The 27,853-nt window shown below is 34.3% G+C and overlaps 4 protein-coding genes and 2 non-coding genes across 12 annotated transcripts; 3 read left to right on the plus strand and 3 right to left on the minus strand.

Annotated features, from left to right (window-relative positions):
• Positions 1-80: 80 nt before the first annotated feature.
• Positions 81-4,058, minus strand: LOC101207805. 2 transcript variants are annotated; one of them, XM_004134669.3, is made up of 3 exons: positions 1,948-4,040; positions 1,697-1,787; positions 81-432 (listed from the first exon to the last, which is right to left on the minus strand). In XM_004134669.3, exons 1-3 carry the CDS (start codon positions 3,859-3,861, stop codon positions 242-244), a joined length of 2,196 nt encoding a protein of 731 aa, XP_004134717.2. In that variant the 5' UTR covers positions 3,862-4,040; the 3' UTR covers positions 81-241. The 2 variants fall into 2 exon arrangements, 1 of the variants encoding a protein (XP_004134717.2); XR_004217455.1 differs by having other exon boundaries at positions 405-432; positions 1,917-4,058.
• A 2,601-nt stretch (positions 4,059-6,659) lies between these two features.
• Positions 6,660-10,460, plus strand: LOC101207068 (E3 ubiquitin-protein ligase AIRP2). 4 transcript variants are annotated; one of them, XM_031887819.1, is made up of 5 exons: positions 6,660-6,999; positions 8,283-8,497; positions 8,608-8,674; positions 8,766-9,000; positions 9,911-10,460. In XM_031887819.1, the coding sequence occupies exons 1-5, from the start codon at positions 6,987-6,989 to the stop codon at positions 10,119-10,121; spliced, it is 741 nt and encodes a 246-aa protein (XP_031743679.1). In that variant the 5' UTR covers positions 6,660-6,986; the 3' UTR covers positions 10,122-10,460. The 4 variants fall into 4 exon arrangements, with proteins under 4 accessions (XP_031743679.1, XP_031743680.1, XP_004134714.1 ...); XM_031887820.1 differs by having other exon boundaries at positions 8,292-8,497; XM_004134666.3 differs by having other exon boundaries at positions 6,671-6,999; positions 8,347-8,497.
• Positions 10,461-12,554: 2,094 nt separating this feature from the next.
• Positions 12,555-12,627, plus strand: TRNAV-UAC. The gene has a single exon. It is a non-coding gene; the product is annotated as a tRNA-Val (tRNA).
• Positions 12,628-12,891: 264 nt separating this feature from the next.
• On the plus strand, positions 12,892-12,964 carry TRNAV-UAC. Its single transcript has one exon. It is a non-coding gene; the product is annotated as a tRNA-Val (tRNA).
• A 755-nt stretch (positions 12,965-13,719) lies between these two features.
• Positions 13,720-22,949, minus strand: LOC101206831 (general transcription and DNA repair factor IIH subunit TFB2). 2 transcript variants are annotated; one of them, XM_004134665.3, is made up of 15 exons: positions 22,260-22,949; positions 21,800-21,967; positions 21,309-21,377; positions 20,916-21,009; positions 20,633-20,733; positions 20,511-20,556; positions 20,369-20,428; positions 20,037-20,105; positions 18,264-18,347; positions 18,062-18,145; positions 17,469-17,554; positions 15,631-15,721; positions 14,518-14,598; positions 14,288-14,362; positions 13,720-14,192 (listed from the first exon to the last, which is right to left on the minus strand). In XM_004134665.3, the coding sequence occupies exons 1-15, from the start codon at positions 22,370-22,372 to the stop codon at positions 14,058-14,060; spliced, it is 1,356 nt and encodes a 451-aa protein (XP_004134713.1). In that variant the 5' UTR covers positions 22,373-22,949; the 3' UTR covers positions 13,720-14,057. The 2 variants fall into 2 exon arrangements, with proteins under 2 accessions (XP_004134713.1, XP_011658205.1); XM_011659903.2 differs by having other exon boundaries at positions 21,800-21,908; positions 22,260-22,946.
• A 1,135-nt stretch (positions 22,950-24,084) lies between these two features.
• Positions 24,085-27,471, minus strand: LOC101206260. 2 transcript variants are annotated; one of them, XR_969927.2, is made up of 6 exons: positions 27,193-27,471; positions 26,524-26,577; positions 25,672-25,775; positions 25,355-25,393; positions 24,551-24,750; positions 24,085-24,464 (listed from the first exon to the last, which is right to left on the minus strand). XR_969927.2 is itself a non-coding variant. In XM_004134664.3 (5 exons), exons 1-5 carry the CDS (start codon positions 27,269-27,271, stop codon positions 24,607-24,609), a joined length of 420 nt encoding a protein of 139 aa, XP_004134712.1. In that variant the 5' UTR covers positions 27,272-27,471; the 3' UTR covers positions 24,096-24,606. The 2 variants fall into 2 exon arrangements, 1 of the variants encoding a protein (XP_004134712.1); XM_004134664.3 differs by having other exon boundaries at positions 24,096-24,750.
• Positions 27,472-27,853: the final 382 nt, after the last annotated feature.

Genomic DNA, 27,853 nt, shown 5'->3' on the forward strand with positions numbered 1-27,853 from the left:
CTTTTCTAAACTTGCACAGCAGGAAAGAGCTCATTCTTTGATATGTTTGCTTATTGTATATGATACAGATCTTTAGAAGCTTTTTCCATAAACACCAATTTCTCTTTATCATATCATGTATTGATAGTCTCCGCAGGGTCGGTTATTAATACTATCTTCTATTTTGAATTATCTTTCTCATATGGGTATCAAAGCAAGAAAAGAACAGCTATGTCCACCAATGAAAATTCTCACAAAATTGCTAATACTGCCCGAACTGGATTTCGGATATGCAGGACGATAAGGCTTCCCTTACTTTAACATTGTCGGAGTTCATGTTCAGCGAGTCTTCATAGAGTCGTTTCGCCTGCAGCAGCAACTTTGCCTTCTCTTTGCTATTGTTAGGCCTTAACCGTGATCGTTGCTGCAATGTCATAGCCCATCTGAACAGAGCTGCAAGGTAGACGATAGTTGAGTTATGCACAAACCATCAAATAAATAATGTCTTTTTTTACTTGATAAGAAATATTTTATTTAGGGAAACATCACACTTAGCTGATTGCAACAAAGTTTTCCAATTGGATGCACGAAAAGATAAGCTAAAATAGACAAAAGGGTGCTTTGTTTTGCACCAATACAAAACAGTAGACAATATCAAACCCATAAAGTGATCAAAAAAGAAAATGAAGCTTGGAAAGTACGATCATTGCAGTCGACACAAAAAGTCCATGAAAAGGAATGCTTAATATCCAACTAAACCATCTTTTTAGTACCACCAAAAGAATGACCACCAACAGAGGCAAAAAATATGAAAGATGTTGTTAGGACATAGAGGAGGCTAACTAAAAGTGTCCCAAGTAATAATTTCCCTAACAAATTGTCAAAGAACTACCTAATTATCTACGACCAGTCTAACAAACCAACCCCCTCATGTAGCTAATCTCTATACTAACCACACCCTTTGTAGTTAACAGGAGACTAACATCAGCAAAGTTCTGTCTTAAAAGCTTTAGGACCCACCCTGGTCCGGTCTCTTACTACTAATAACAAAATTTCACAATAAGTGCAGCTTATGCAACAGTACAGCTCTGCATAATAAAGAACCAGTTGGTAACTTATGGCAACTATCTTTTAATGCTTCTGTAATAGTCGTGAAGAGGGTATTTGGTAAGTTGGCAATGGAATTGATATGTAGTACTCTAATGAATAGTCAATATAAAAAAACTAGAAAAATCAAGACCTTGTTCGATGACCAATCGATTTTCAGTTTTTTAAATTTGTGGTTGTTGTTTCAAGATTCCGTTATAAGAGATTCATTTTTCTTAAGGAAAGATTTGACTTTTTATCCAAATTTAAAAAACAAATGCAATTTTTGAAGAACTGCTTTTTTTAGTTTTTAAATCTCAGTTTGGATTTAGAAAACATTTATAAATAATAGATAATAAGAGAAAGAGACGTATAGGTGGGAGTGGTGGTAATAAGCTTAATTTTCAAAAACTAAAAATTAATTGGTTATCAAACCAAGCCTTAGGTATTTGATATAGGATTAAGACATCGGTACTTAATAGTAACGTGAGTTTTAGATTCCCGAACATTTATATTTTGGTTGGCTTCAAACTATCAATTTCTAAAATATTTTTAGGAAAGTTTCCTAGATCTCAATTTTAGTGTGTACTTTTATGATATTTGATTTGAGTAGCAAGTCTAGAAAACGTACCTTCAGGTGCATAAACATTGCCTCTTGACATCATTGCATCAAATTTATCAATGGCAGCCAAAAAGACCTTATCAGCATCAAAGGCCGCTTCCTGAAATTTGATATGACAGAAAGAAACTCTTATATAGCGTGAAACATCATATAGCTTAAAAAAAATAGGCTTCATGCGGATGATAGTAATCAAACGATTACAAAAAGAAAAGTTTTCTAAACAACATACAGGTTAGCGATGTGCAGGACATGGTACTCACCGGTCCAACATCTGCAATCAACTGGGCACGAAAGGAGAGGGCAAGACCCCAGTTATATAGAGCTCGCACATCATTCCGGTCAATGGATAATGCCATTCTATACCTTCTACCTGCCATCACAAGGAGTTCTTCACACTCTTCACACACACTAATGAGAATGGATGTTAGCTTATCTCTTCTAGTAACAGAATCATCTAGTCCCTCCACCATTTCAAACCATTTCCCAACAGATCCGGGCTCTTTTCCTGCTAGAAGTCCTCTTAACTCGCGACTAATTCTTAACTTTAATTCTCCATGAAGAAGATAAGTATTTCCCAACTGGCCAACCGCCAACAAACTCATGGGCTTCATAGTTGTAGCTTTTGCCAACAAACTAGCAGACTGGCACAATATGACCTCAACATGTTCTTCATCACGTCTATACTTCATCAAATCCTTGGCTTGTTTCAGAAGATCATTAGCTTCCATAAGACATTTATTGAACATTGCATCGTCATAAATTATTGAAGATGACGACGAAGCAACCTTGTTCTCTTCTCCAAATGGTTGATCAGTTAAATGGGAGCTTTCATTTTTACTTGCCCCATCTTCTCTGAACTGGGATCTATAAAGTTCACTTTCACTCTTTGACATGTGGGAGGACCTATAAGCTCCAATACTTTCATTGAATCCACGCTCTTCTGCAAATGAAGTTTTAGTCTCCCTATGTTTCATTTTGAAACTATAGTCCCCAGGATCGATCAAATTATCACTGAATCGTGAACTCTCGAGTTTGCTGTTAAAACCCATGTTAGAAATATTAAGGCAATTGTCTTGGTACTGCAATCGATTATTCTGGTAGCTATACTCTTCATCATTAATAAATCTTTTGGAACTCCCGTGCATTCCCTTTGAATAAATTCTATCTCCCTCTTGAGTAATGTTAATTTTTGTAAAATAATCCATCTCCATAGCATGCTTTTTCCTCGATTCCTCAATGTTATCTGAACTTATGGCTGGATTAGAATCAGAATCAGTGTCTATTGAACCAATTTCAGACGGTATTGAGCTCTTTTTAGTTTGATTGGCAACCGAATTGATTGCCATTTGTGGCTTAACATTGTTTTTCACTTTGTTAGGCTTGGAACCAACCAACTTTTCTCCAAGCAAACTGCCAAAGGATTGCAAAAGCTCAAACCCCACGTCTCCTAGGTCTTTAATTTTCCTACTTGGTTTATGATTCTCAAGAATAACAGCTTTGGACTTGCCTCCATTATAAATCAAGGCCTCAACAACCTTCGAAGCATTGGAGGTTGAAAAATCACTCGATTCTAAAATTTTGACATAGCTTTCTAAATCCGTAAGTGTAATTTCCCTAGAATCAATGGCGTTCTGTATACTACATTTCAAATTATCAAGTTTGACAGCAAACCCATCAAAAAACTTCTCCAAATTTCTTAAATTCTCAGCGTGAAACCCAGAAATTTCCTCTTTCCCCCGATTTTTATTTCCAAGTAAATTTAGCTCATCTATACTTCCACCACGAACAAACCCAAGAGAAAAACCAACAGCAAAAACAAAAACAGAAGCTGGAAAAACAGCAATTGATGAAACTTTAACTCTGGAAATGGCCAGAGCACATAAAAACCCAAAGAGAAATATGAACAAATGTCTTTTATGATCGATGCCAAAGGAAACCAAAAAATTACGGAACTGATCTGAATCACTTACAAGTCCATTATCATCCCAGCCGCCGTATCTTGCGGAGTTCGTCAGGTTGTAATCTGCGTTGGAACAGAATATGGACGTTTTCGGAAGCCATCTCTTCTGGTAACGGATTATGAGATTTGGGTTTTGCCAGTGAAATAGATTATTGGGAGCTGGGAAATGAAGACAGGAAAAGCAAATTGCTTTATTAGAAATGAGGAAATTCATTTGGAGAGGAAGAATTGAAAGAAGATCCAATCACACGGCAACTACGGCGGTCGCCACCGCTTTCAAACGGCGTGTTCCGGTCATATAGAGATGGATTAGGAGCCTGCGGTCAGAGTGGGGTTACGTGCATACTGAACAATCGATAATAATTTTGAAATAGTGAACCTTCTAACAAACACATGGTGAGCCAATTGGGCTAATCGGTTCACGGTCGTGGTTCACCTTTTTTTCTAAAGGTATGATGTTGAAAATAGTTACTGTACTAAAAACCCACTTACCAAAATACAGCCAGTGCACCAACACTTCAATAAAAGTATATTTTATATTAAAATAAAATATTTATTTAATATATATTGTAATCTGAAACTTAAATTAATATAAAATATAAAAATCAGTGACATGACAAGATCCCTTGTGCAAATATGGACACAAATCTAGAAGTTTGGGGGTAAAATTTTAAACGTGTTTAAGTTTGTTTTCGAACTCTTTAATTGAAAGAAAAAACCTACTCTCCTTTCCTTGACCAAATAATAATAATAATAAATATCAATAAAATAGCAAATTTTAAAATTATCTAAAGGACTAATACAGAAGATAAATTCAGTGGTTACGATCATGAGAGAAGGTTAACTTATTACTAGCTTAAGTTATCAACTCAAATTTCAAAATGTACTAACTCAACTCAATAGTAGGTTAACAATTAACAACTTTGCATGCAACTTTAAAGAATGCATTAATTTGCTCACTTCACTCAACAACTTTGGTTCCTCCAATAAAAATAAAAAGAGATGTTTTTATTATTGAAAATAAAATTAGATTTGTTCTAACTCTTATATTTCACGCTTTTTCTTTTGGACTCTTTAAATTGGAATTGAATTGTAGGACTTTATATTTTACTTTTATTTTCTAAAGCAAGTTTGACTTTGTGATGACTATACGTGTACTCTGCTTCATTGCAATCTAGTACAGATTATATCATAAAAGTGCTTGCTTAATTGATCACTTTTTGTGAATTTTAATATATTATTATTGCAAAGGAAAATAAAAACCTTGTTTTTTTGTTGGTAAATTATAAATTTGGAAATGGACCACATTTACTTTTGCTAAAGTTTGAAAATAATAACTCTTTATTTTAATTTTTTTGTGTTGAAAAAGTATTTTTAATAGAAGTTGGTGGAAGTTTATTTGAATTTATTACTAAAAAAAGTCAAATTTCTTTTGGACTGGGGAGAGTGGGTACACAATACCACTCATAAACTAATTTGCACATAAAATTAATCAGACATTGAACTAGGAAAATCAATATTCAATTAATTAAGAAACAAAAACTAATATTTATGAAATTGATATATACTAATATTCTATATTATATAAATTAATTTCCAATTAACATAGCATGATCCAATATCTAAATTGCATGTACTGTTTTTCATACTAAAAACTTAGATAACTGATTTAATAACACCCTTATGTATTGAACCAAAAAAACAATTATAAAAATACGATCATTAAAATGAAAAATGTAAAAATGAGTTAAAAATCAAAGTATAAAATACAGTAGGAATGAATTATTTATCGAATCTATTAGTTTTTTTTTCCTCATTAATTACAATAAATTGAGTTGATGTAAAGAAATGAAGTAGGAACTGATTCTTTATTAGGTTTAATAGTTTCCTTAGTACAACGAACGGGTACGAGGGATTTGATTCAAAATTTCAAAGGAAATAAAGTCTTGTAGGAATTATTAATTTTCCTTTTCTTTTTATAGAATTAGTAGTTTTTGTATCAGAGCACTATTTTTCTAATTAATGATTTGGTTTATTTTTCTCTAAATGCCTCATTTTTTTTATTGCTTGAATTTGTTTGTTTTTCAAGATTAAAGTGTTTTGTTAGTTGATTTAGTATGAATATTATAAAGGGTAATTCTATAATTTGGTCTCAGTGAAGAAAATTCAATTTCATAACTTACTAACACAAATAAAAAGAAGTAGCAATTGCATATAATTAAAACTTTGACATCCAAATTAAAAATTTCTAAAAAAACATCAAATTTTAAAATAAAATTATCCCAACAAAGTAAAGACAGAAGCAAATTAACAACAACCAAACGAAGTTCTTTTTATATATATATAAAAAAAAAATTGGCCTCACTCTCAACTAAACGAAGTTGGTAATTGGTTTTAATCAATATATTAATTGAAGTCAATTTTAAAGTGTTATCGAAAATTGAAATTAGTATATTTCGATTATGATAATATACTGTCATTTTCTCCCATTTTTTTTATAGATAATGTATTATTGTCCGTTAATTGTGAGTTTTTTTTTTTTTCACATATCTATACTTTTAGGGAAAGTAAATTCCACACAGAGAGAAATTCGAACAAAGAAAAAAAAAAGTATATATGTTATTGGTTAGCTCAAATTTGATTTGAAAATGGTATTAAATTTAGTTTAGTGTATAGATTTAAAATGTTAGAAAATATATTTGTGGAGAATAGAAGAGAGGGGTGAAATGGTAATTTAAGAGGGGAGGATATAAGGTAAGGATGGGGAGTGCGTGGAGGGGAAAAGGATGATAGTGGTAAAGTGGGAGACAGAATACAAATATCCCATAAAACCGGTTGGCACAAATGGATAAGGCCGTCTCCAATTAAACGCTGCGTTTAGTTAATCTTTCCTTTTTTCTTTCAATTAATATTATCTCTTATCCTCTCTAATTAATATTTCTAAATATTTTATTAATTCCGACGCTCCAAGACGAGCCTTCCATCTGCCACCTGTCCTTCCCACTCTCTGCCTTCGCCTTCAAGAGCCACTGCACCGAAGCAACACCAAGGTCTTATTACAAAACCCACACACACACTCTCTTCTAGAGAGAGAAAAAATAGAGAGAGAGAAGACGGAACTCGCACGCTGCCTACCCACTTCTAGAGAGAGACAGACAGGCTCTTTTTCTTTCTTCCACAGCGAATTAGGGTTTTTTTCTCTCCCTTTTTTTGGAGTTGAATTTTTGTCGAATTGGTTGTGTTTTGCTTCTTTCTTTCCCCTTCGGGTGGAGATGTATGTTTCTTCCATGAGAAAGTCGTTCAAGGACTCTCTCAAAGTGCTTGAAGCTGATATTCAGCATGCTAATACTCTGTAAGTCAGCTTTTTTTTTTTTTTTTGGATTTTTTTTAATCTTCTCTGCTTTGGATATCGTCTTCGACTTTCTGTTGATGTCCTTTGTCTGATCATTTCTGGGGTTTTGGCTTCTGGGTTTTTTTTTTTATTATTTTTGGGCTTCTTTCTTCAATTGATTGTAATGCAGTTTCTGGGTTTTGAATTTTAGTGTTGTGGGCTTGAAGTTGCTGTTTATTTGTCCTTATTTTATTTTTTTGTTAATTAATGATCTTCTGGAACGTGATTGTTGTTTACCTGCCGTGTTTGAAGCTGGGCTAACGTATTTTGAGTAATTGGTTTTTCAATGATGGTTCCTGTCTTGGTAACGCTCATGTGCACTTATGCATAGAGACAAATTTCGATTCTCTCTGTTTTACAGCTGTATTTCTTGTAGGGGAAACCGTTTGCTCATTTGACGTTAGATGATTCGTCAATGTACATGTCCCACATAAAATCTTTTGCCCTTTTTTTTTTCATGTTTTCTTCTTGAGTTATTGGCGATGTATTTTAGACCTTCTCTATTATGCTATCTGCATTTCAATGTGGACCTTTGGTTCAGATATTGAACAATGATTGACGTATTTACAAACTCGAGAAGCGGATTCTTTGTATAGCTGTCACCTACTACTTGAATGTGTCATTGTTTGGTTCTCTAAATGGAGTGTTTATGTTGTATTATCAGTGTCTTATTCCTCAAGTTCATTATCATTTTCACAGATTCATCTACTTCCTTGTTGTTTTTCTTGCTTTTCTTATATTTTGCTTTCATTGCTCAAAACCCTGTGCTCTGTTTTGTATAATTCAAGGGAAGTGACTCAGGTGTACTGTTGACCAATCAAATGTTTTACCTTCGTACCCTGTCTGTTAAACAAAAAAGTTGAATTTTGTAGGTGGTAGTATCTCTGTGAAATTGTTTAGAACCCATTTAATCTTGCTTCTTGCTCTCGGACGTTTGACGTTCATTCCAATTGTCTGTAGTGTGATAACTCCTTCCTTCCTATTCCCCATCAATGATTAAAGAAAGCACATTTCCTTTTGAAAAAAATTACTAAGCAAGAACAACTTCTGAGTCTTCTGTTCTTTTTTAATTTGATATTGTGAGAGACATGATCTGTCTCTTCTTTTATTATTTCTTAAAGAGATAAAAGGCCCGAAAAAGAGTTGCAATCGGCCATAGTTCTATTTTAATCATGCTCCGTGCCCTGGTCTGAAAATTTACAGATGCATTAAAAGCTGAAATGTTTTGTTGTTTCTGCTTGGAGATTCTCAAGGTTGCTGGTTTTGTCAGACATGTCAACTTAATGTTCAATTGTTCCTGAGTTGTAGGGCATCAGAGTTCCCCGGGGAATACGATGGCCCCTGCCTTCAGATGAGAATGTCATACAGTCCTGCTGCTCACTTGTTCCTCTTTCTAGTGCAATGGACTGACTGCCATCTTGCAGGAGCGCTTGGACTGCTGAGGATTTTAATTTACAAGGTTAAGTTTGTCACCTCACACAGTCATAGTATTCCTTTTTGTAATTATCACTAAAATCTGATTTTCTTCTAGTTAGCACTGCTGAATTCACTATGCACCTTGTGCTGCAGGTCTACGTGGATGGTACAACCACCATGTCTACCCACGAGAGAAAAGCAAGCATTAGGGAATTCTATGGTAATCTTCGTGTTTCACATTTTCCATCAGATGATTGTTTGATATAAGTGTTTTTTTTTACTACTGACTGCTGTAATTGTGCTGTGATCAGCTGTTATTTACCCCTCTCTATTGCAACTTCAGAGAGGTGTTACTGATACTGAAGATAAAAAGCAGAAAGCTGTCTGCATGGAAAGGTACCGAAGAAGAGACGATGAAGAATGTATACAGCGTTCAGATGCTGACATTGAACGGGAAGAAGAATGTGGAATATGCATGGAGACAACTAGCAAGGTTGTATTGCCCAACTGCAATCATGCCTTGTGCTTGAAATGTTACCGTGAATGGTACTCTCATCTCTTTTGTTCTGTTTTTTCATCTCTCTAACTTATTGCAAGAACTTGGAAGGATTGATTATGGATTCCTCAGGCTATGTACAGAGGCTCCATTGAAATTTTCCTGTAGTCCTTAATATTTTCTTGACTTCATTACTCACAAAAGCTACAGAGCCTAAAGCCTTCTGCTCATCTTTAGTTAATTGGATGGAGGCCTTGTGATGTTTTTCTTTTATGTGCATGCATTTAGATCACTGCAATTAATTGTTTGATGCCGTCTTCTTTACAACTTATAAGAAATATTGTCGATCGTGGTTTGTATTTTCACATCCAATCCTTGGACCTCCATTGGTGATTTTGTTGTCCTGCATGCTAATTTCTGTAATCATTTGGCATAGCTATTCTTTTATGCATCACAAGTTTAAAATTTGCATTAATCTTATACACTGCAAGACATGGATATCTCACGATACTGAACTAATCCAAACTGAATAGTGTGTCATTTTTCACTTACCTGGTTTACTATTGTTGTAATTGTCTTTTACTTTTTGCTTCATGATCATTCTTTTGTCATGTATTTGTTTCTAATCGATGATAGTCTCACCTGCCCGATGAAATGGTTTGTTTTTATTAGTTATGAAGCCTGGTAAAGGTTCTCAGGTACCTAATGACTCAAAACTTCAATAATTTGATTTCCTTCATATTAAGCAAATTAGAGGACTGGATTTGATCGTTCACTTACTTCGGAGCACCATTCTATTGCTCTTCTGATGAATTATTGTTTCAGTTCTTTCTTCAACCGTTTGGGATGATTGTTTTTCTTTAAAAAAAAAATTATTTCTCACTGACTGTATTCATATTTAACTGCTTGCTCCATATATCGACTTCATATAATTATATTGTTCTATTAAATGTACTTCAGGCGAACACGTTCCCAGTCATGCCCGTTCTGTCGTGACAGTCTTAAGAGAGTAAATTCTGGTGATCTCTGGGTATTTACTGATAACAGGGACATTGTGGACATGGCAACGGTGACTCGAGAGAATCTGAAAAGGCTTTTCAAGTACATAGATAAATTGCCTACTATTGTTCCAGACTCTCTCTTCGACGCCTATGATACACACCTAAGATAAGTGATTGGTACATACATAATCTAATGTCAATCCTTAAGTAGTTCCTCTCCAAATGAACAGTTTTTTTGTTATGATATGGCATGACAAAACGACCTAAATTCATTCGGCTAAAAATTAGTAAGAGTTAGAGAAGACTTGCAACTGTTTCTTCCCACTTCCATTTCTGAAGGGAGAAAAAACCAGTCTTTGAGTTATTGTAGACTGGTATTGGGTGGGTAAGTTGATATGGTTTGATTTAAAGTCTTCCATAAAAATTGTATTTAACACATTTGTATATGTTTGTACATTCTTGATGTTATCTATTAAAGCAGCTTTGAATGCTTAATTTTTTCTTTGCAACTTTGGGAAAAAGAAGATCTCTTTGAGATATGATCTCCTCACCAAATCATTGATTAGAAAGAAGAAAAGAAAAAGAAAAAAAAAAGACAAGGCATGTGATGATGACAGGAAGTTGATGGGTTATGAGTATAAATAATGATGCTGATGAAACATTGAACCGCTTTTCTATAACTGTATGCCTTTTTTCAAATTATGTTTACTTCAATTTGGTTCATCTTTAAATGCCTTGCTTTAATATGGGTTAATAATAACTTAAATGCCTTGTTTTGGCATGGGTTTAAAACCAAAATTTCCCTATATCTTTTTGAAGCACTTTAGTCGACTTTCAATTGTAATAATTCCATCCTTAAATATCAGTATCTAATAGTTTAACTTTATCATAAATTAACTTAGGACTTGATACGACTAAATTGGGACAAATTAACTGTGTGGTGTACTGTTTGCATTTGCTATTCTTCTCTCTTTTCTTATTCAGTAAATGTCTAATATAAGCAATTATTATTATTGGTTGAGTTAATGTACGTAAGACGAACTTAAAAAAATATCAACAAAAACTTAGCAAATATAGAATATGATGCATTTAGATGCAAACAAAAACTGACCTTTTCTTATATTCTTCTAACTTTATTTCCCATGTCATTTTCTTCCAATTTGGGGGATTATTTTTGGTGAGTTTTTTTTCCCTTTTCTTTTTTGTCATTATATCCTATTCCAATAAATAAGTAAATAAAATTCACACTATCTGCTTTTCAAATGTAAAATACAATATTCGACCAAATATGTTTTTACCATTGTGTTTCCATTCAATGACGTGTTACTAATCAATATTACTAACCTCTAAATTAAACAAAATTAAATCCGTATATTAAATTTAAAACAAATTTCAGTTCACACAAATATAATTCAATTGGTTAAAAGTGGTATTAATTAATCTCTCCCGTACAAAAGTTTGGAGAAGAAAAAAAAGACGAAAGACTGTTGAATAAAAATAAACAAACGGCCATCTTCACTTTCAAATTGGATAATGGGAATGAACGTTTTTCCAATAGCTTCGCCATGCTTTCGATTTCAACCTCCATGGCCATGAGGCCCAGACCCATTTTACAAAGAGGAGTGTTAAGGAAGAAGAACAGGAGATGAAGAGGAAGGTTCAATGTCGTCTTCTGGTCTTACATGGACTAGCCTCACGCTTCAAGCAGGCGCCAGATTCCCCTCAATACCCTCAAATCAAGGAACTATTTGGCCCTGATCCCCTGGCTTTTATTGAGGTAACTTGTCTCGCTTTATTACGCCTTACGTTTGAATTATGTGTTTAATGCCGCTTTTTCTGCCATTCTCTTTACTTTCTTTTTTGCTCTGTCCAATGATTTTTCATTGGATTTTGGTTTCCGATACTGAATTTATATATTTTGAGTGAATTTCTGTTGTATTTTATTGGTTCGGTATGAGTGTATTCCTTGTTCTGCCTTGGTTTGTGCATCTTTTGTTGGCTAATCGAACGTTTCTAGGTTTTGATTTCGATGCTATTGTTTCTCTTTTAGCAATCGGATCTTGCATTTATAGCGGTTTTGAGAGTCACTGCGCGTAAATGCACCATCTCATTTGTTTCGGTCATTTTGATTGTTTACTTCAATTATTACATCATACATTTTTCACATGCAATGGAAACCTTGTTCATCTTTTGTTCTGCCTGAAGAGTATAATTGTTGATGTAATACAAGAACTACAATCTTAGTGGTTTCCATCTCCACAAATACGTTTATCACTTCAGTTTAGTCCTCTTCAATCTTCATTGAGCCCTGGTTTCAGCTATGGAACGAGCATTATCAAGCATCTTGAAACTATTGTTATCCTACAGCAGTTTTTCTACAGTTGATAATTCTACTTTTAAATGTAACCAAAATTTTTGTGATTCTTAACTCTTAAGCATTATCTAAAAGCTTGCAAATACCTTAAACCATCTAATAGTTGTTTAACACAATAACAAAGCAGAAGTCTGTGGAAAATCAAATTAATATTTGAATATATATAATAATTTGTTTTACATATTTATTCATTAGTATTAAATTCATTTTGAATCTGCATTAACAACAAGTTGCTGTGGTGTAGTGGTTATCACGTTAGTCTTACACACTAAAGGTCCCCAGTTCGATCCTGGGCAGCAACATTGCATTACCCTTTATTTTTCTTTTCAAATATCTTATGATCCAGTATATTTCGAATCTATTTTAATAATTTAACCTTTTTTTTCTTTTCCGTCCTAGGAGTTCATGATTGCAGCCTCACCAATAAACAACCACAAGATTCAAAAGTCAGATTTATAGAAAATATAGTGACTGAAATTATTCATATGGACCAAAATGGTCACCAAATATATAATAAAGATTACTCGCAAATGTTCAAAAAAGTAATTGCTTTTTATACATATCAAGTTGCTGTGGTGTAGTGGTTATCACGTTAGTCTTACACACTAAAGGTCCCCAGTTCGATCCTGGGCAGCAACAAATATTAGTATTTCTTGTTTTGCTTTTTATTTTTAAAAACATACCGTCATTGAATTAGTATTAGATAGATATATTTTAGTTTTTGTTTTTTATTTTTAAAAATATACCGTCATTGAATTAATATTAGATAGATATATTTTTTGGTAATTGTAATAGATAACCATTTGAGGAATAATAATTAAGGATATAACACCATTTAATTTTTTTTTGCACATATAGCAAAACTATCGCCGATAGAATCGTGACCAATTTTTACAACATGATTTATCAGTGCTGGACTATATTATAGAATTTGACTAATTTTGCTATATTTACACTTTTTTTTTAAATGTTGTTATATACTTAATTATTTTGAATTTAATTGCTAAATTTACAACTATCCCTATCATTTTTTTAGGTATATCTACCGTTTTTGGTAACTCAACGAGCAATTTCATGCCAATCATGGATAAGGTATCCTAAAACTAGAGATAAGAATGTGTTGAGAAAATGACAAAACTGCTAAACGCCAAATTCAAATTTTGGAGCCTTGAACATGTTACTTAACTGTATGAAATACTTATTCTATAGTTCAAATAGTTCTATACATGCATAAATTTTCCACTAAAAGTTCCCCTCCATGATCTTTGACATTACACATTTCATTATTTTTTGAAGCACATGACCATGTTTTTTTATAGTCCCAGACGTAAGTGCCAGAACGAAGTAGTACCCATAATTTCTTTTTTTTTTTATCAAGCAGTGATACAATAAGATTAAAGAATTTTGATAACAAATCTCTTGATTAGTAGCACATTTGTATGCCAACTATACCAAAATGTTGATTGTCAAAGGGAAATCAACATAACAAAACTTGCGTATCATATAATCTACGAACAAGGGAAACTGACTTCGAAATGTACACAGTAACAAAACCATTGTCATCGGCACAATTTTCTTTCCTCCCAATCCCGCCAAAAACTTTCACTGCGTTCTTCACCGTCATTAAAGACTTATCTTTTAGGCCATGCCACTGAAGCAACAAAAACGGAAGTGCCATAGTCCATGGTTATAAACATTTCTTGGCAGCCGTATTGAATCATGTCTTCGCAATCTACTTTTGACGCCGAAGATGTTCTCGCATATGTGTGTGTATGTCTGCCTTCACTACCAGTCGCAAGTTTTTTGAATCCTCCCATAGCAACCCGTTCCATTCCCGTGCATAGTCGCAAGCAGCCTCGAAAACTTCCTGGAATGCAAAAGAAATTCCTTCTCAAGTGGGTTTTTCAGGTGAATGTACAAGTAATCTTCAAAGTTAAAAGAAGCAACATTTGAAATCCGTACCCTGGAAGGAAATTCGTCGTAAAAATGTGCGGGAGTAATATCAACCCTATTAAGATCTGATTCCCATAACCTAATCTGGCATGGAATAAAGAGCAAATGGAAAAAATCAGGAACAGAACAAAGATTAGATAAAACTGTACGATGAGAACACGTGTAAACATTTTTGGTTTCCATGATAGGTGAAACCATTGGTTTGACAAATATAAAGAATTTACCGAAGCAACCCTAACCTGATCTGTGACATTTTCAGGGACTGATGGTATTCTCTCTGCAACACGAGGATGTGCATTCTGTTGTAGAAAAGTAACTATCTGTATACCAATAGTCAGATGTCAAGCAATTTGAAATGAGAAAACCAGCATAGAAAACTCCAGTAATGTATCCAATGTAATTAAGTATCTGTGTAGGGATGAGTAGTCAATTATATTAATTTAATATTAATTTGTGAGGTAGCCTGTTATCTCTCATCTCTTCTCCTTCTTCACCTTTTGGCGAGCATTGTCGCCATCCTCCTCCCTCATGACCCTACAGAGAATTTTCGGTGAGAAGAATTTGGAGAATACTTATCCGCCACCCTGCTCAATTTAGTATTGGGTCCCTCCCCACTCCCCCCTCCCCCCAAAAAAGAAAAATTCTCAGCTTCTCCTTTATATGTTTTGATGGCAATCCAACGTCTTTAGAACCCCTTTGACCAAGATGACAATGGTGACGGTGGAAGGTGGTGGTGATGATGAAGGTAAAGGTTGTCGGAGGTGACAAAGAAGGAGAAGAGACAGATAATACGCTACCTTAAAAATAAAAATAATGTCTAATTAATATAGATGCTCACTCTATCAACACACTGTTAGCAACTTAACAACTACGTCATGTTCCGTTGGACAACGATCCCAAGAACCTTTTACCAAATCTCAAAGACTAAATATGTATGTTGATCACTTTTAGCTAAAAAAATATCCAGAGTTTACATTTACATAAAGTTTAGACTGACGCACAGAAGGAAAATAGAAATTTCGTTTCTTGTGGATCAGGAGCTAATGCTAGTCGAAGTTCCCTTGTTAATGACCGGTAACAATGGGTTTGGCACTTGATCCCTGCTAACTAGGAATAACTCCCTTGGGCAAAGCCCCAATATTTTTCATGCTAGGAATAAATATTTAGAATTAGGGAGAATTCTCCAAGCATTCCACCACTGGCAAGAATTAACAGTGCTACCAATGCAAAATGTTGCGCGAAGAATAACTGGTCTACTGCATTCCATTGGCAATTTGAACATAATATAGTGGTACCCTTACTTCACAAGACTAAGAGTAACATGAGGCAGGGTGAACAAGCAGAAAACTTGCCTGCTCTGCTGTAATCCCATTCTTAAAAGCATTATACAAGCTTTCTTTCGTTATTGCTCCAACTATAAGATTTGGAAGTTGATACTCAATCCTGCAGAAGGACAGCTTCGTTTTATTTTGTAATTCTTGAACCAAATAGAAAGTTGACGTCTGTGTTTAGACTGCTGCATTATATGGTTCAATTCAACAGAAAGGGAAATAACTGCATTCATCAAGCAGTAAGTAAAATGTAGAACGTTGAACTAAAATTATTTTTCCTTTTTAATCAACTATTACAAGTGCTTCTGTGAGAATGCAATTAAAAAAATGGACCTTTAACAATTTGAACCCAAATATAATGAAAAATAATAATGGAATAGCAAGATAAACCAACTTAGACCCTCCCAATCTTAAAAATATTCCCGAGCTACAGAATATTGTTTATTTTCCTTCTTCTCTATTCACTATTTATAACCAAACTTTCCCAATAAACTTCTTAAATAATTGCTAATATGCCCTTACTCCAACTACTTCCCAATAGCATTCCTATTACAATCAAACTCAAACGAATCCGTGGTAAACATTTGACTCAAAAAGTGAGAATTATATTTTGATAAAAAAAAAAGGCAGCATTTCTAATTTACACAAGTATAGCATTATAACCGTTGAATTATCATTAACAGATTATCACTAGTTGCTTGCACTCTCAAGAAGCAATGCTAATGACTAAGTTATCCCTCAGCTTGCCCCTCTTTCTTCCTCCCAACATATGTGAAGTTTCACGAGGGGCCTATCAGCAGTGGGATTTCAAATACATTTAGCTTATGATGTAAATATTAAATGTAACCAGTAGCCAGTCAATTTTGTAAAGCTTTCTTAATCCTTTGAAATTTGAGCCGGCTTGTATCCCTCGACTATTCTTACGAAACAACTACTTAACCCTCATGTGGATCTGGGAGCTCTGGTTCTTTTATTTTCAGGTTCCACCTGATCTCTCTTTCTAATAGGGAAACAACAAACATGGTCAGTCTTCTTTCTCTGCTCAAGGGTCACTCCTTGAGGCTTGGGAGAAGGGGTGTAATGGTTTGGATACCCAATTCTTTGGAGGGGTTTTGGAAGTCTTTTTTTGAAGTTTGGTCGATTCTTCTCCCTTAGGAGAGTCGATTTTTTCAGTTCTTTAGAGAATTAAGATCCCTAGTAAAATGAGGTTCTTTACTTGGCAAGTTTATGGTCGTGCTAACATGATAGATCAGCTTGTAAGGACGTTGCCCTTGCTTGTTGGCCCTTTCTAGTGCATTCTTTGTCAAAATGCACTAGAATATCTAGACCATATTCTTGCACTTCGTGAGTTTGCAAGTTCTGTTTGGGCCTTATTCTTTCCAACGTTTGGTATCTTGCTCCCTCACAAGTGCTCGTGTTATGATCGAGGAGTTCCTCCTCAATTCGTCTCACAGGGAGAAAGGTTACTTTTTATGGTTTGTTCTTATAGGTTTTGTATGGAGTGAGCGGAATATTAGGGCTTTTCAGAAAGGGACACTAGTGAGATTTAGTCCCTCGTTCGCTTGCATTTATTTTGTGGACTTCAATTTCAACGACCTTTTGTAACTTTTCTATAGGCATTGTTACACATAACTGGGGTCACTTTTTGTGGATAGAGGATCCCTTTTTGTGGGCTTGCTTTTTTTGTATGCCCTTATATTCCTTTTTTTCTCAATGAAAGTTGTTGTTTTCCAAAAATAAATAAATAAAATTGTCAAAGTGACTTATAAGATACAAATATTGTGTAGGTGGCGTCTATAAATTTTCCTTACAAAAGTACTGGTTATATAATGTAATTAACACTAAATGATGGCATATACCTTGAAAAAAGACGTAATATTTCACAATGTAGTTTGGAAGTAGAATAAGCATACATCCTGAAATTTGTCTCCACAACAACAAATCCCTGGGTATAGAACAGAAAGAAAATTAGGATGAGCAAAAAACTTCATAGAGCCTCCAAACTGGGAATCAGCCCCCCCCCCCCCCCGAAAAAAAAAAAAAAGAAATTCAATCAATCGAATTATTTAATAGCAGAAAGAAGGTTCTATCAAATAAAATTTACATAAGTAACGATAAGCAGATATATAGCAGAGTGTAAAAATAAAAAAATAGTTATGGAAAAGCAATCATCGAAAACACGCAAAACACTAAGGGAGTGTTTGAGGCCAAGAGTGGAGTTGTGAAATCTGATGAGTTGTAAAGTCGTGGGGCTCGTAATATAAGACGTTAATTATGCATGAAATTGGTGGTTTTTTAGTTTGTGGGATCCACGTTTTCCTTGGGCACAAACACTCCCTTAACTCCAACTTCGCGAGCCAAACACCTCCTAAAAACTTGGTAAGCATAAAGAAAATGAAACTGAATAGAAATATACCAAATTTAAATATAATTTGCATTCAGAAACACTCACCAGTTTCCTCGAAGAGGAATCTGCCAAACTCATTGAAAGATTTGTGGCTAATTTAGTAGGTATGAACCAACTCTCTTTTCTACCCTGGACAAATCAACAACGAAAGAAACAACAGAAAAAGAAAAAGGTGAAGTTAAAATAAAGTAAAACTTTGTGCAAAGGTCATGTTCGATTTAGAAAGCAGCAGAGGCTAGCCGAAAACCTGCTGAAGCTTAACTAGTCCCAGATCAGCAAGGTCCTTGATAGCATACCTCTGTTCATCTGACAGTGTATCAATATCATAAGCCTACAGACCAAGAAGAAACATGTTGGTCATTGGATAGTAAATAATATAGGGATCATTTTTATAAAAGTTAGTAATATGGATTATACTGTATTTACTATAGTTATCAGAGGTTTAATGTGCATCTGTTATTGATTAAGGGATGGAAGAGAGGGATTAGCCCACTCAAAATCAGGGTACAAAAGGTTCCCTGGGATATCCAAAAATTGCCTGTGGTGAAAGTAGAACACATTTAGGGCATGTGTCTTAAGGTTGAATGGATTATGGCATCCCTAGTTTGTTTCTTTTTTATTTTTTATTTCTTACTGAAATTTCAAAGGGCAGAATTTGTAAAAAGGTTAATTTCCGCTTGGAGCTATGGAAATTGAACCAAAATCAGTTCCAGAGGTTTCACAAAGAAAAAATGCGCGTAAGTGCCTTTATGTCTGACGGGGAAAGGCTTACCTCCTTATTGCAATTTACAATGTTGAGTATGCCTATTTATTTGATGTATTTATTGAAAATCCAAAAGGCTAAGCTTTTAGAGAGTATGTTGAGAAACCTCCTATGGGCCAGAGAGAGTATTGACAATGCCAGCTATGTAGCTGATTGGAGGAAGGTGTCTAACCACCATAAGAGCGTGGAATTGGAGAAGGCAATCTGAAGGAGAGAAATTTAGCACTCGCGTCTAATTTGATTTACATCTATTTGTTCACCATAAAAAAAATGAGAAGCAGCAGTCCTTAGAAGTTTGTGGTAAGGTGCAAAAAGAATTAGGAGCTTTTTCCTTCAAAATTGGCAACGGACAAACCTCCATAATCCATAAAAGTATAATATTCCTCTAAAGCAAGTTTTCTTCAGAATTCAATTGCCTAGTTTTTAAAATGAAGAGTTAGCTGCCTGCTGGAATTAAAGGAACTAAAAGATTGAAATAGAACCACAGTCCAAAATGGCAACCTAACAGACTGAGATGGGCTTTGGACTAACTCTAGACTTGAAATTACTGACGTTCTTAACCAATAGAGTAGTAACTTGTTTAAGGTTACCTGAAGTGGAGGTATGGAAACCCAAAGAAAATTAGATTTTTCATTTTGCTTAGGAAGGGGATTAATACAAGTCAAGCTTTCTCAAAGGAAAACCCATATGATTCTTCTCTCCTTGTGCATCACATGCACAAGAAATATGGAAACTTGACCACGATGCAGCAAACGTTGATGAAAGGAACTGCAGAGATTTTAAGGATAAATTTAGAATGAAAGATGATTATGTAAGACGATCAAACTGAACGCATTTACTATTCTTATTTGTGAATGTCAATGGGAGGAATTTATAACTAATACACTTATTCACCCTTATGATGGAGGGAAACAGAACTAAACCCCTTTGTTTAGTTTCTAGAACACAGTAACTTGTAAAACAAGAATGACAGACATTGTATAAATGAAAAAAAGTATTGATAAAATTCCAACAAAATTCAACCTCGCCATAAACAAGAAAAAGTAAATTAGGATAGATGCACAATGCAACAAACTAAAGAAAACCAATCTGTGTTAAAATATACATATACATATATATACTCCCGAACCAATCAAAGTAGTTCAGTATTAAAATGATGTGAAGCAACAGAACTTAAAAGAGAGTTCTACGATGGGATAAAAGAAGACAACAACAATAAAAGATAAAGATGTAAAAAGAAATTCAAGGAATTGATACCTCTCCTGTCACATGAAAACTAAGCTCTAGCAGAAAAGAAATCAAATCTGCAGGATCCACACCTCGCTCCTGAACCATATTGATTAAGCATGCATTTACAAGAGAGGAGTACGAGTTATAAGAAGAAAATAAATAAATAAATTATACAGTCCAGTAAAACTAAAGAAAGGGTCTTAAAATTAACAATATTTGCTTTTCATTATGAGTTACAGTAGTCGCATCCATTATTCAGATTCAAATAGAAAACTAATGACAGAAATAGAATATATATATATATATACACCTTGGAGAAAGGCAATAGGCTATGACAATAAAAAAAGGAAAACACAAACCTCAGCATTAGATATATATTCTCTGATGATATACCAAAGTTGTGCATTTGTTTCCATCAACTGAAGTTTACATATCACAAGAATCCCTGGTGAGTCAGATCAATGAGGATTTCAAAAAGTCTATGGTTCATGTGATTCATACCAAGAACTGGAAACCACTCTCAGTTAATCGTGGAGCTTCTTTATCCCTAGAATACCATACATAACATTTTATCAGATACATCACAATACATAAAGCTAGAGTACATTGAACAAGATTTTAACCTCTGACTTAAAAGGCCTTTCTGGAAAACTTTCATCACAGAAGAACTAATATTTGATGGCTTCTCTGCTTGGCCCGAGTTTATCAATTGCAGCAAGAAGCACTGAACTAAGACAATAACAGGTCAAAAGAATATCCACAGTTAAAACTTGGACAGTAATCAACTTAGAAGATGGTTGCCTTAGATTGAGTCTAAGAGGATGGAATCAATACTAGCCAAAGACTAAACTAGAAAAGATGCAACTAAAAAACAGATTATTAAAATCATTTTGATGACTGTCCAACCTCCCACTGATCCAGAGCATAAGCCTCAAGATCTTCCAAACTTGGAAGCCTCACGGTTATATTAGAAGGCATAGGTTCTCTGGCTAGAACTTCACTGCAAGATCCCAAATTCATTGTCATTTTCTAAACCAAGAGTAAATCACTTTGAAATGTTAAAATCATGGAGTCTAAACTCCAGGATCAGCTTCTTATTAAAGAAAATAAGTAATCATCTACTTGAACTTAATGAATGTGAATAAGGGAGCAAGTAAAAGAAAATGTGCATTTATTAAGAAAGATTCATGCATCAGAACGTCTGTGGTGGGTAGAAGGGAAATGAGACAAATCATGTATCCATCCTAGCATATCTGGTTTAGAAATGCATTCATTGAGCAAAGTTGAGAGAATACTTACCCATGTATTAAAAGCTTTTGGAGGTTTGCTTGGAAAGTTGGATTTAGCCGGTAGGTTGTTTCTCTTTTCCTATAAATAAAATAGGGATTCACAGAAAAGATTACAATACAGGAATGGGTTGAGGGCTACAAACAATGCAAAACTGCTGATAGAATTACAAACGATTTAAGTGAAATCAAAACAGAAGTAACGCAAAAGCATTTACACAAGCTCATAATTAAAGTTCTCCTGGCAGGAACCTCTCAATTCTGATGATATCATGATATCGTAATTTGAATTATGAACACGAAGGCAATCTATCAACTCTTGGAAAGAAACATCCACAAAGAAGATGAAGATAAAAATGATAACAAAATAACACTCCACAAACGTAGCCTTACTCTTGAACTCTTGAATGACAGCTTTCTTGGACTTATCTAACTAAGAATGCATTTTTGAAGAATTGTGAAAAAGTATCAAATTCTTAAGAAAATGTGGGAAGAGAATAGCACCTATCTGCAGTCTCAATAAATACTCTCAATTGAATCAATCGATCAACAGCAACCTTATACTTTGAGACTCCATCTGGAAGCACCCACTCCTCCATGGACTTGGCTGAAACTGGACCATCAATGTATAACATTTGTAAAACAAACTTCTTAGCCAGTGGCGGAAGTGACCTGATTACAAAAAAATTATCGGCACTCTTGTAAATTATAACCTCCAAAACTATGATTGACTAGCTACTATTAAGTTAAATTCATTTGCAAATACCTAACTTTGGCCAAGGAAAAATGAAAAAAACAACTAATTAAAAAATAATAAATAAATAAAACACCTCAATCAATTTTTTTTTTTTTAAAAAAAAAAAACAGTTTCAATGACATCGTATTACGAACAAGCAAGCTCAATGGTTTCAATTATAAATACGACCCCAACCAATTAAAGCATTTAAGAATGGAAAGCAAGGACCTGAGAATGGCTTCGCAGATGAATGCATTCTCATAGAGTTGATCGAGCTTCATGGCGGGCAAGGAGGCCACCATGTCCATAAAATTCTTCGCTATGATCTTTACTTGAGGCATTTTGGATTAGCTTTGCTAGTCCTTTAGGCACAGAATCACGAATTAAAAAAATTGCAGGTTCCAGGTCGAGAGTGAGACTTATAGCAAATGGTGAGATCCTCTTAAATCAATCAGTTATCAACTAACTCAAAGTTAACCTTAGTAGATTGACACTGCTTGCTCATTCGGAAGACCGAAGACGAAGAACGACACGTAGTTGAATGTCCAATTCTTCTTGATTATAAAAGAAGCTATTGGGTCGGGAAATTGCCATTTTAGATGAGCTTTCAATTTAAACTTTCTTTTTCCTTTGAGACAAATGGATATATGAATTGTCCAATTACCCCTTTGTAAAAATGAAAACCCTAAAGTATAAAATTTGGAACCTCGCGCGGCAACGGGCAACACCTGCTGAAAGGTGATCGGACGGCAGCGGCGACTTGGACAGATCTGCAACTTCAAACTAAAGACGTGTTGCTAGATTTAAAAAAATAATAATAACTAAAATACTTGCTAATAACTTAAAACTAAAATATAAAATTGTTGTGAAAAAAAATAAGTAGAAAATTAATTTGTATATTACTCTAAATCATTTAAAGCAATATAAAATTAATTTGGAGATATACATATAAGTTTAACCTAACTCAACTGACCACAAATGAAAGAAAATATGGGAGGAGAAGAAGTAGAGTTATTTGAGAATTATAACAAACGTGAGTTTCTTGCGTTGAAAGACTATTTTTTAATTTAGCAAAATCATAAAAAATAGAACGTTTGATAAAATATTTACCTTTTATATAAAAATTAATAAAATTTATCTTTTAGTAATTTTGAGAAAACTCGTCTAGTTTATTTCAAAATTTATCTTTTGGAAACTATCCCAAAAGTTTTTCAACCCTAAAATGTTTTTTTTTTATTTTTTTGCAATTTTCATATTGGGTATTTTCACACTTTCTTTTAGTTTATCCTAGGCTTTTCTTAATTATTTAGCAATTTTTTTCTTTTTAGAATATACTTAGCAATAGCTTGACATAGTATTTTACTATTCTTACGCTCACTAATGAGAGAGGCCATTTATCTACAAGTCAAGTAAATGATTGAAGTCTTCAAAAAAAAAAAAAAGAAGTAAATGAGTGAGAACAGCTTCTTTTGTTTGAGATACAATTTTGTAAGAATTATTAGATGACAACTATCCATAAATTGCATATCATTGACTAAGGTCGGAATCTCTTTATCTCCACATATCATTGAGCTAAAAAGTGTGAATTATTTTACAAAAAGAAAAAAAAAAACTATATACTTGTCTTTTATTATTTAAAAAATTAAATGGTTTGGTATAAGTAGAGCACTCTTTACTTCCACACATTGTTGAGCTCACTCTGAAGTTATCATATAGGCCAAGTATTTGGGCCTCAATCCCATTGGTCACCAAGTAACTTGACCACATATGTGGGCAAGTAATGAGAAATTATGTCTCGTGGAGACAACTTACTAACGTAACTTTTCAAATTGCCCAACATTTTGTTTCCAGGGACGTTAAAAGATATAACAAAACTCATAGAAATTGGTCTTCCTCTCGTTATGGGTAAATCCACCTATAAAATAACATTTGTTGAAATAGAGAAACAACACTGGAACTTAGAAGCAGATCATCTAAACAGCAATTTCAGGTTGGGAGTCGGAGAACATCTCCCAAAGACCCAACTCTCGGTTTCAATGAAAAAAAAAGTATATGAAAACTATATTTCTCAAATCCCTAATGAATTGAATCCTGCTAATTTACTTTTACGAGCTAATTTTGTAAAAACACAAAAGAAAGACAAGCTACAGCGGAAATTTACTTCTCTTCCGAAACAACAAGTTGCCCAATTCCCCAATTCGCCATACTAAATTAACGTTTCACAAAATTCTCCAACTTTTGAAGCCAGAGTGGTAGCTACATCAAGGCAGGCTATTAGCAACTCTCAACATACAGGACAAATATCTATGTCAAAGACCTAAGTCCTTTCACAGGCAAGGAAGGACTAAAACTTACAAGTAACTGTCATAATTTATAATCCAACAGAATATGGAAGCCCGCGAGGGGGAAAACATAGCAACGGGAGATGTAAGCCTGCATTGGAATTAAAGTTGTCGGTCAGAAGGATTTTCATAGGAATATTTAGAGGCTAAAAGAAAACTATAACCTAACAGACTGACTATAATTTTGATGCGTCAGGTTTCCTTTTTTATTGGCATTGTATGATGCTATGCAGCTATGCAGAAGTGCTTGGCAAGTCTTCATTTTTGGCAATTGATTCAGTGATTGGAGGTCGTGGGGAGGGTTTCGAAACAACAGGTGCTGGTTTTGCAGGCCTGTTTGGTTGGATTTTGTCAGCTTTCTCTGGTTCAACCTCAAACTGATCGAGAATAGAAATGTCATCAGATCAACTAAGACTACAACACCAGGAACATAGAATTGTTAAATATTAAACACAAGTCAAAGTGTAAAACAATAACAATGGCAAGCATTAGCAGAGAAGTGAATGTGTTTGCTGGATTTTAACTAGGTAATGCTTGGAAGAACGAACAGGAAGGATAACACGATTTTCAAGTATTTGTCCTTTAATGACAATGTTGATGTCCTGCTGCAAATACAGGCTGAATACATATGGAAAATCATGCTGCAAAGATCAGGCACTAGTACTGTAAGGCATGAATAACAGACAAATGAATGCAAAGAGTTTCATGTCCACGATTAGGTTTAAGGTTTTAAATCATGACAAAGTTGTGTTTCCTCAAACATACAATTCTGGTTTTTGACACGCCAGAGTACTTCATCCCCACAGCAATATAATACCAGAGGATTTTTGAACTGAACTACAGATCATAACTTGGACTAGGACACTTTACGAAGCATATAAAATAAGTTTTTCGACTACAACATCCCACAGTCACTTTTCATCGACTTCCAGCAAGAGTGACCATACTTAAATTACTTAATCTTCATAAAATAACACTTACCTTAAAGCCGCAACCAGATACACATGCATGGAAACATTCCTGCGAGCAGCAAGGAGTCAAAATCCAAAAGCAAGTAAAACAAAATACACTGTCTGTAACAGAAGATACTATATATAAATTAACTGAGAATCTTCCTAGTTCACATAACTTCTGTCAGAGTTGGGCGGAAAGAGGAAGAGGAAAGAGCAGGTTTGTTGATTAACAGACAAGTGGATTACTTAAATGTTGAACTTGTGAAGATTAAGGTTTAAATCTCAAGTACGGTGAAACCATCAGAGTCAAAGAAAACGCCAGAAAATAACAAGACACTTAAGTACCTCTGAGTAACTGGCAGACCCAGGAGATCGGTCAATGTAAGCACTCCACTGGTGGTCCTTAAATACAGGATCCTTATAGCATATCTCAGTGCATTCTTCCAAGCCTTGCGACTCAATGACAGCAACAATTTATATTGATGAATAACATAAAAAAGTTGAAAGGTAACAGATTTCCAAGGTCTTAAAGTTGTAGCAACAAGGAAGTTTTTCTATAAAGATTTCCTAATCACTAAAAACGTATTAATAACTGGTCAAAGTTACAACGTATCAAGATATATAATGAACTCCATGACCAGATTTTTTTTTTAAGAAAGCGAGTCTCACTATGATTAATATTGAAAAATACAGAGACAAAAGCTCAATGAACTCCATGACCAGATATTAGTCTAACAAAAATACATTCAAACAGAAATATCAGCAAAATGTTCACCAAATGCCGATATTTACCACAAGTCATAATAACGCTATTCAACACTAGTGTCTATTGCTTCAATAGAAATTAAAAAAAGGAGGGAAAAAATCAAAGTGGAAGCAGACAAATTTTCAGTTGGACCAATAATTTTCTGTCTAGAATGACCGTTGCTGAAAATATCTATAGCAAGTTGACATATTCGACCCAAGTTCACCCTGTGCCCCAGACTTTCGATGAATCTGAATAAGCTAATCAATTGAACACACAAATGTGATGGCATGTACACTTGATAGAAAATAGATTAGATCACACAAAACTACAAGAAATACATGCTCGAACTTGCAAGTCAGAAAGCAGGAAAATTACATCTAGATGAAACATATAGAATATATAGTGAAGTAAAGGTAAAAGAAAAAGAAGAGAAGAAAAATACTACTCACATTCGTCCCAGGCCTCCCCATCTGCATCACACCCCTTTTTGCAAAATACCCGCCCTACGTTGAGACCATTGCGATTATGCAGAAGCAGAAAATGTATTATAAGACTACTCAAACTCAGACATAAACATAACTGACATTAATTATAATCCCCTAACTTCTAGTATAACGAAGTATCTTAGTATCGGATTCCAAAGGATCACACGTGAAACTAACAATTTTATTCGTAAACAAATACTATTCGCTGCCCAAGTCAAATAGATGAATATAACAGGAGGCCTAATCCGTATCACAAATAGATTTCATAAAACCTAAAATTCCCAATAAGTTGCAAGTATATTCTCCGACAATCAATTAGTATAACAAATACGCGGATTCCCATCAACAGATTCATTCAAAATACACTTTCCTGGCAGAATCATGTGTAATAATAACAACTAATAACCCAACCAGACAGGAGAAATTCAACATCTCACCACGATACTTCGCATTCGACCAACATTCACGAATAGAGTTTCTAGCTATGCATTGAGAAAGTTTCTTAAACTAACAAAGCAAATCGCAGCCATCTAATCTTGGGACATGGGGTAATGAAATAAGCGAAGAAATGCGTAAAGATTATAGCGAAATAGAGAAAAATTATGTAAGAATGGAAGATGGAAAAAGATGTACAGGGAATCTGGGTGAGGGCAGCGTATTTCTGCGTGCATTGGTTGCCACAAGGAGACGCCCATTGTTGCGGTATCATCATATAATACACAGCCTCCTTCAAATCTTCAACGCTCCCTGCCGATTGTTTTCTTCTTTGTAATGCTGAGGATGAGCCCAAAAGGAACGAATATGCGATTTGCTTTTGTTTTCTCTTAATTTTCTATTTTCTTATTCAGATCATTTTCGAAAAATTCCCAAATTAACCCAAAAGTCTACAACCCAACCACTCATTCTTGTAAATTTATTCATCACCAACCTTTTTCTCCTGTGAAATGTCATTTTTACCTTTATTATATTGAATGAAAAGTTACTTTTAATTAACTCTCAGTTGATTCTTTCATCTACGCCCATTCTATTTTGTCTTCCATATAGATCAATATTCCAGAAAATTGAAACAATCACCATGTTTGGACCCTAATTCAAGAACAAAACATATGAAAGAAAATAATTAAAATGGGTTCAGCATACATGTTATTTTGAAACGATTTTCAAAAACAAAACTCTAAATAGTCAATTTTCAAAAACAATAAAATGTTGTTTTCTAAACATAAGATACTATTAAATTTTCAAATACACCATCAAACACAAATTTTGATTTTTAAATTTAAATTCAAAATTTTAA

This window comes from Cucumis sativus, chromosome 6 (genome assembly GCF_000004075.3).
Source record: "Cucumis sativus cultivar 9930 chromosome 6, Cucumber_9930_V3, whole genome shotgun sequence".
NCBI classification, from domain to species: domain Eukaryota; kingdom Viridiplantae; phylum Streptophyta; class Magnoliopsida; order Cucurbitales; family Cucurbitaceae; genus Cucumis; species Cucumis sativus.